Source organism: Rhagoletis zephyria, unplaced genomic scaffold (genome assembly GCF_001687245.7).
Source record: "Rhagoletis zephyria isolate East Lansing unplaced genomic scaffold, Rhagoletis_zephyria_1.1 Rzeph_scaffold_00915, whole genome shotgun sequence".
Classification (NCBI taxonomy): Eukaryota; Metazoa; Arthropoda; class Insecta; order Diptera; family Tephritidae; genus Rhagoletis; species Rhagoletis zephyria.
Window position 1 is genome coordinate 164,566 of NW_016157999.1, and position 8,925 is coordinate 173,490.

Here is an 8,925-nt window from a genome sequence, read left to right on the forward strand (position 1 = left end):
GCATATAACTTAATGTATTGATAAGCTGTGAAGTTGTTACTGGATTTTAACTCCTTGCGGCTATATGCTAAGGGATTAACCAGGGTAAACTTCTAGTAATCAGTGGTAAACTTAATTCAATGTGTAAAATTATTGGATATCTTTTGAGGAATTTTGGTTGGGGGTGGCTTAATGCTGACCCAGTAAACCCAACAGATGAAAATAATAAAATTATACACATTTTACATCGTCTACACGACATATGTTTTATGGATTTAGCTTAATGTAATCGTTTCATTTTTGAAAACTTCATATTTTCAAACGAACAGTAGTAGTTATGAGTATGGAGTGCTGAGTGCAATATCCTCTGTACCTTTTATTGGAAGGTTAATGCCTAATTACTAATACCGCCAACAAAATCCTAGGGAAAGTAAACCAATTCATTACGGCACTCGATTGTTTTGTTATCGTTATCAGGAGTTGTACAGGATCAGATAAAGGGGTTCTAATACCATTGTTAACCAAAAAAAAAAGGGGGATTAAATGTATATTACAGCCATGTCTGTAAGAAACAGTGCTGAGAATATACCTGGTCAGGGGCAAACGTGTATGATTTGCCGAAAAACCTTTAGGGATAACGAGGACCTGCTTACAACTGTTTGTTCTCATAAATTTCATCGATTATGTTTAACTTCCTGGCTGAAGCGAGAACCGTATTGCCCTCAATGTCGAACAGTGTGCAGTAGTCGTGACTTTCTCGCAACGGGTGCCCTCACTAGAGCCCGTGCAGCTATGCAAAAGGACTCGGCGACTATCAATAATTTAGTAAATATAGACCCGCCGCAACCAAACCCATTACAGGAGGAGGGCGCAGTCGGGTTTTCCACTGATGCTGGAAACCGTATTAATAAACAATCAGATTCATTGACCAACGACTCACGCATGCGCACTCTGGTTGACGCGATCGTGTCCGCCCGGCAAACGAATATTGTACAGGAGATTGAAGCGCGAGTAGGACAGTTGATTGAACGGAAAATTGAAGGGGCTTTAACTAATTTATTAGGTAGAGGCAACCTTAACGATGTGCCAACGCCAAGGGCTAATGGGTTGCAAAATAGGAACCCCTCACCACAGAACCACCACGTTTCCACGCCTGTACTACCCCAAGAAATGCCCTATTTTGAAAATCTGAATAGTTTCAATCGACAACTTGACCAATTAAGACTTAGCGACGGATCAGCTAGCTTTCGAAATAGTAAAGTTGCCCAGCTCGTTGCCAGCTGGGATATTAAATTCGACGGAACCACACGTTTGTCAGTAGAAAGTTTTATATATCGCATAGAGTCACAAGTTGTAGACACCCTAAATGGAAATTTCAACGTGTTATGCGAAAATATACAAAGCTTGTTTACAAATGAAGCCAAAGACTGGTACTGGCGGTATCGTCGAACGGTCGATAGAGTTACATGGCCATCGCTTTGCCAATCGTTACGCACCCATTTTGCTGAACACAAATCTGCCAGCGAAATAAAAGAAACTATTCGGTCCCGGAAACAAGGACCTACCGAAACCTTTGATGAATTCCGTAACGCGATTTTAAAAGTAGCTGAGGGTTTAGGTTCTCCACTATCAGAAATTGAATTGGTAGAAATCTTGCAAAGAAATTTGCGTCCGCGCATTCGCCAACAACTTTTATATGTTTCAATAAATTCACTGGCAGAACTTCGAAGACTATGCTTAAAAGGCGAACGACTATTGAGTGAAATCAATAGTATGCAACGACAAATTCCGCGCCGTCAGGTTAACGAGATTAATTGTGAGGAGGACATCGAATTAGACGATCTGGTCGTCGAAGTAGATGCGTTAGGACAGCGAGGAAAGAGTGCAAAAATACTATTCTGGAATTGTAAGAAAGAAGGCCACCGCTATTTCGACTGCTTAGAGGAAAGGACTATATTTTGCTATGGATGCGGGGCCGCAGGCATTTACAAACCCAAATGTGTATCATGTAATCCGGGAAACTTGAAGATGAGCGAGGGGTTGAAAGTGACTCCTCGCCAAGACCCAAATACAATGAAGTAAAAGCACTTATACGCCCCAATGCACCAGATATTGCCCAAAAGAAATTAACAGACATTGTCCCTTATGGAATTCGCTTGCAGAAATATAATCAAGCAAGAACCAAAATATTTGACGAAGACGACTGTTCGCTAACCCCGACTAGTCCTTCTTCGATTCGTATGAACACCTTCTGGAGACATGTCAAAGTTCAGCGCAAAAATATCTCAAACGTTATAGGTAGCATACGGAATAAAGGAGTAGATTTGAGACCCTATGCACAAATAACGGTTTTAAATCGAGAATATCTGGCACTTCTTGACAGCGGTGCACAAGTATCCTGCTTAGGTAGCTCGCTGGCAAAAGAAGTATGCAATACTCATAAGCTAAGGAACCATAAGACGTCCGTGTGTACCGGAGATGGTAGAAAGCAAATAGTTTTTGGTACGATCACGCTGGAAGTTAAGTTCAAGGAAGATACACATGAAATACATTTTTTTGTCATACCAGACATGTCTCAGAACGTAATATTAGGTGTGGATTTTTGGAGCAAGTTCCAACTAGCACCACATTTGATCTCCCAAATCGATGTTTGTTTTAAAGAGAATACGATAGATGAAAACAACATTGCACTAACGGCAGATGAACAAAGATATCTGGAAACTGTAAAATCAAGATTTCCCAATTGTGAAAAGACGGGTTAGGCAAAACCGCATTAATGGAGCACGAAATAAAGGTTGAACCCAATACCTGTCCGATCAAGCAACGATATTTCCCTATCTCTCCCGCCATTGAAAAAATTGTCCATGCCGAAATAGACGAGATGCTTCGCTTGGGGGTAATTGAAGAGGCCCCAAACAGTCCGTGGTCGAGTCCAGTTGTGTTAGTCCGAAAGTCCGATAAAGTCCGTCTGTGTTTAGATTCAAGAAGAGTTAACAGTATCACTATCAAAGACGCTTACCCTCTACCGCACATAGAGGGCATTCTGAGTAGATTACCAAAAGCCGAATTTATTACATCTCTCGATCTTCGTCGCGCCTTTTGGCAGATACCATTGGCCGAAAATTCACGAGATTTCACATGCTTTACGGTTCCTAACCGGCCATTATATCGTTACCGTGTAATGCCATTTGGCCTTNTCAAATCGATGGATTGAGAAACGAAGAAACTGAGAAAAAAAGAAAAAGTAGAAGTCGAATTCCAATTGGCATTAGTTGAGTTTTTTTTATATGTGTATATAAGAAAGGAAAACGAGGAGATTTTTATTTCACTCCCAAACATACATGTGTACATTGGTATGTACATAGGTACGTACCTACATACCTAACTAATTTAATGCATGTGCTAACAACGCAGCAGCATCTCTTGAAGGCCTTCGGAGCAGCGCAGCGAAAACAAGCAACGAATAAAGCAGCATACTGTAAGTAATTTCTCTTCTTCTTCCTTTTTATTTAGTTTCTGTTCACTAGTATTATTGATATTTGATAAGAGAAAAAAACCCAGGTAGCGTTTTTTTGTTTCTCAATTATTGATTGTATGTACTTGCCTAATTAGTTTCCCTAATAGCTTGGTAAATCGTTTATAAAAGAACAAAAATATTTGAATTTCGCATCTCTTGTGAGTAGATGAGTAAGCAATAGTATCGTAAGACTTAAAGGTAAGTATGTATAATGTTCTATGTCATGAATAATAATATGGATTGGTAAATACAAAAAAATTTGGTTGAAATCCTAAAGGAATTGTTGGCGGGTAAAAGGGGTTTCGATAAAAATCTACGGAAACCATGGTAGGGGGGGTTAAGAGCAGCCTAAATTACATCTCTAAGCTGCTAGGTGCTTAACCTTTCGATTAAATAGGAATTGCAGAGATTATTGTAGAGGCGTGTCGGTTCGCCGTTTCAGTTTGTTTTCCTCGTAGTAGTTTCATTCAGTGTGCAAACAATCTTTTTCTTGTTTGTGGGTTTTTTTTTGACGCGTGTGTATAGTAGAAACCTTTCGTCCTCCCTGCCACGAATTAACCGGACCCATGAGACTGAAGCAGCTGGTATTACTGCGAGTGCACACTATATGGCAAGGGCGATTGTCCTCAGTGAGATTAGTCAACGGATAAGCTTCTATCCAATGCGTCGGCATTAGCGTCAAGGGAATCCGTAACAATGCCTTTGACCTTGGCCATGCACAGCGTTGCCACTACCAATTTTTTCCCCTACCAATTTTCTTCCCAAGTCCGACCAAAATCGTTTACAACCTACCAAATAAATTTCAATTACAAACAACGAATACAAAACATTTACATACATACATATATGTATGTACTTTTTACATTTTAAAACAAACAAGAAATAAATAATTGCAGGTACAGTCTTAGGCACAGAGATGAGATCATTTAACATTCTTTAGTTGTATGAATTATATACATACTAGATCGCCCTCACCCGCTTCGCTGAGCGTATGAAATTTCTACGTGCTTCATTGAGTAAAATTTATTTCAATAAAACTCAATAAAAAGACATGAGGTTTAAAATTTGTTTAACCATCTTCAAAATATTTTCAAACAAAAACTTTCTGTGTCATACTTTTTCAATTAACGTATCCCCTTAACTGAATTTGAGATTTTAAACAGATGGAAACCTCTTACATGTAATATTGAAATGAAGCGCTTGAAAACCCATTTCGATTGATACTCACATTATAATAATCATTTAAAATATTGAATAGTTTGAATTTAACATTTTAAAAAGATGGCAACCTGTGTGATACATATTGTGACACATATTCAAATCCATTTACATTCATACCAATCTTCTATACTAATATATAAGGTGTGTACGCGTATTGAGAGGACAAAATTCTCCAGCAGCAAAAGTTCTGAGAATTTAGCAGCATTCGCTCTCAAGGAGACGAAATATCAACAAAAGTACGAGAACGCAAAATTTGCAAAAACTTGCAAGCGGCTAAACAGCTGATTTATTTGGTGGGAAAAAATAAAGAATAAAAATGGAAAATAACAATGAATTAACAATTAATTGTTCCCCAGGAACTTTCAAAAAGATTCAAGCAGGTAAGAAACAGAAATTAAGATTATTAGACTATAAGCAATGTGAACAAACACTTTTTATTTACGTATTTAAACCTGCAGATGCAGATTATCGGCAGTGTGTAATACAGCAAGTGGCCGGGGAAGATACGTTTGGACAAATAATGTTTTCCCAAAAAGAACCAGACATGTCTCTATCTGAGCAGCCTGATTGTGCATATCAGCAAAATGTGGATAACAGCCTCTAGAGAATCACCAGATTTAGCAAAGCCATTGTGGTTGGATGCGCCAACGAGATTTTTAATCCAGAAGGTTAGGGATTTACGTCCAAGGGTTGGAAAAAGTGCTTCTCTAAAAAACAAGAAGCAAATGTGGAGTACAATTAGCAAAGAACTTTGCGAAATGGGCTACATGTTTAAGGCGGTGCAAGTTGAGACTATACCCTAGAACGGAACTACAAGCAAGCGGCTTCGAATAACTCCAAGACGGGAAGGGCTAGACAGTTCTGCGCATATCAAAAGTAAGTCTGCGTTAGGTTTTTTATTATGCTTTAAGTGAAATAAATAAAATTTTTCATTTATATTTATGTACATAAAGTGAACCCCACGAAATATTTAAAGAAAAGAAGTCGATATACCCTACATGTGTCTTGGACAGCGAGATGCCGAGTCTTGACGTCAGCACTGATGCAGAAGAAATCTTAGATGCGGCGCCAGCTACACCAGGTACATATCGATGGCTGAGTGGAAGATCGACCTATCTCGGCAGCCAGTTCGAAAACGCCCTATCTGAGAAAATTTTTCAACAACGTTCTATATCAGAAAACTTTTAAAAAACGCCCTACTTCAGAATTTGATTGAAAAACACCCTATCTCAGAATTTGGTTAAAGAACGCCCTAACTCAGGTGCCGATTAAAAAACGCCCTATCTCAACTTATTCTCAATATATTTTCGTTTGAGATAGGGTGTTTTTGAACCGAATTCTGAGATAGGGCGTTATCCAACCAAATTCTGAGATAGGGAGATTTTCAATAAAATTCTGAAATAGGGCGTTTTTCAATTAAATTCTGAAGTAGGGCGTTCTTCAAAAGTTTTCTGAGATAGGGCGTTTTTGAACCGAATTCTGAGATAGGGCGTTATCCAACCAAATTCTGAGATAGGGAGATTTTCAATAAAATTCTGAAATAGGGCGTTTTTCAATTAAATTCTGAAGTAGGGCGTTCTTCAAAAGTTTTCTGAGATAGGGCGTTTTTGAATTGGCTGCCGAGATAGGTCGATATTCCACTCAGCCATCGACATGTACATATCGCTCATTTACTTCATTAGTGTCATTTACTTCAATGTAGTAGACGAGCCCGATTTCACGCCGTCCACTTCAAACAAAAGGAAAACTTCGCCAGCTACACCAGGTACATATGTTTGAATTATAACAAGTAAGAGCAGCGCTGTCTTCGGCTATGCCGAAAGCTTCATACCTTTCATGAACATCTGCAAATTTTACTTTGACAGATTACTACTTTTGAATACATCTGCATACATCGATAGAGGAGTTACATACTTATATAAAAAATCGCATCTAAACAATCAGAGGTATGGAAGATATACTTTATATAGCACCAATCTAAGTGATTTTCACCGCTATGTGATCGGTATGTAAACCGGTAACACAATTTATTGGGTTTAGTTTCGTACATAAAGGAGATATATGGCAAAAACTGGTATCTTAACAATCAGTGCTATAGGAGATAAAGCTTATACAGCATAGATTTTGACGATTTTCTCAGTAGACTTTGTATTATTATTTATAAAATATCTTACGAAATTTATCGGTTTTAGCTGTTCAAATAAAGGAGTTTTACAGTAAAATCCCATATCTGAACAATCAGATGTATGGAAGATATATGTTNCTAGAGCGGTATTTAGAAAAAAAAGAAAAGTCGGATGAAAGATTGGAGAAACTATTTGAGGAGAGTTTGAAGAGAAAGGCTGATTTGGCGGAAAGGAAAGAGCAGAGCGAAATAGAAAAACTGCTAATAATGAAGTCGATAGCTGATTTGCTGAAAAAGTAAAACCATGTTGATTACCAAATGAGAATTTGTAATATCTTATCTACATACAATAATACTGAACTATATTTCATTCATACAAGTTTTCTTTATTCCAGGAACAAATCGGTAAATTTATAGCTGAACATATTGTTTTTTTGCTAAAAAATTACTTGTTTGTATATGTATACGCTTAAATGAAATGTGAAAGTCTGAACTTAAAATTTATGTTAAATGTTTATTATTTAGTATGAACAGTTGTCCACAAAATAATAGGAGTGCGATATTTTGACCAGTTTTGCCTATTTTGTCTTTTGTTTATTTAATGTTTATATTTTTTTTTATAAAAGTTTAGCTGACTATACAACAAAAACCATACAAATTCAGGTTTCAAGCTTTGTAGAAAAATTATAAAAATTTCGCAAATTTTCACCCAAATTTAAAACTTTTTAATCAGAATCTTTAGAACAAATTGCGGTATGCAGTTTGGTAGCCGATTTAATTCTAGTCAAACTCGTCAAAATATTGCACTCCTATTATTTTGTGGACAATGGTACATATCAACGGCTTATATTCAATTGGCCTTATTTATAAAAAATAAAGTAGCTTTAAAAAAGGTTTATAAACTGAAAAATTTATGAAAGCGTCAGTTTATAAAGCTCTTTAAACCTACTTTATTTTTTATGAATAATGCCAAATATTCCTAATTAATTTGTAGTTTAAGTGCAAATGAAAGTACAAATGAAATAAATACATATATGTGATTAATTAATTTGTATATGCACAGTCACTCACAGAAGTATTCGTTGTTTAGTTTTGAATTATGATGAATATTTCTTGAAATTCTCTGAAATTATGTACAAAGCTTTCAACATTGATGTATATGGCTTTGTTATAGAATCGAATCTTTTAGATTAAAAATTAGCGGAAAAGATTTATAATGAAGAACATTTTGAATATTGTGAAAAACTAAACAACAAATACTTCTGTGAGAGACTGTGTGTATATTAGTTTTTTTATGTATTTTGACGGAGAACTTGTAGCTGTTGACATATGTGATCACGTACAGAGTTTCCCCTAGAAATTTCGCCGCGCGTTGTGACTTCTTCAATAATATCTGGAGCTACCTCACAAATAAATTCTAGGTCATCTTCACTTGCAATATTATGCAAAACGCAGCAAGCTCTTACGAAGTGACACAGTTTCTCCATGTTTCTTAACTTGCAGTAATACAACTGCCTAAACCTTTGCTTTAAGATGCCCAAAGTATGCTCAATAGCAACACGTCCGGAGCTGAGCTTAATATTAAAATATTTTTGGGCACTAGTCAAATGCCCATTATCCCTGTATGGTGTTATTAAAAATTTGCTACATGGGTACGCTGAATCACCCAAAAGGTAATAATCTGAAATAGAGAAAAAAAAAGGTACATATTTAAAGACAAGAAATGTATGTACATTAGACTGCATCACCAAAAAAGTTTATTCGCCAAGAAATAAAAAGGGTGAGAAAATGTCTTTCCAATGATAGCGATATGTATTTCAATTAATATTACCTCCACAATACGAAGACAATTTATCGTAAATAGTTGAATTTGTAAAAACCCAGCTATCGTGGCTAGATCCAGGATATCCCACGAATATATTTATAAGTTTTTTAGGTAATTCTCTAGGGTGGGNATTTATCGTAAATAGTTGAATTTGTAAAAACCCAGCTATCGTGGCTAGATCCAGGATATCCCACGAATATATTTATAAGTTTTTTAGGTAATTCTCTAGGGTGGGGTAACAACCCCTAAAAAAGGTGC

At 36.7% G+C, this 8,925-nt stretch overlaps 1 protein-coding gene and 1 long non-coding RNA gene across 3 annotated transcripts; one reads left to right on the forward strand and one right to left on the reverse strand.

Annotated features, from left to right (window-relative positions):
* Nucleotides 1-5,009: 5,009 nt before the first annotated feature.
* Nucleotides 5,010-6,477, forward strand: LOC108362046 (uncharacterized). Of its 2 annotated transcripts, XR_001847409.1 has the most exons (4): nt 5,010-5,097; nt 5,176-5,593; nt 5,671-5,798; nt 6,420-6,477. It is a non-coding gene; the product is annotated as an uncharacterized LOC108362046 (long non-coding RNA). The 2 variants fall into 2 exon arrangements; XR_001847408.1 differs by having other exon boundaries at nt 5,028-5,593.
* Nucleotides 6,478-7,522: 1,045 nt separating this feature from the next.
* On the reverse strand, nt 7,523-8,786 carry LOC108362049 (putative nuclease HARBI1; the record flags this gene model as incomplete). Its single annotated transcript, XM_017614880.1, has 2 exons — nt 7,523-8,523; nt 8,674-8,786. Coding segments are annotated over 2 exons (502 nt in total), but the record flags the coding sequence as incomplete, so codon positions are not given.
* Nucleotides 8,787-8,925: the final 139 nt, after the last annotated feature.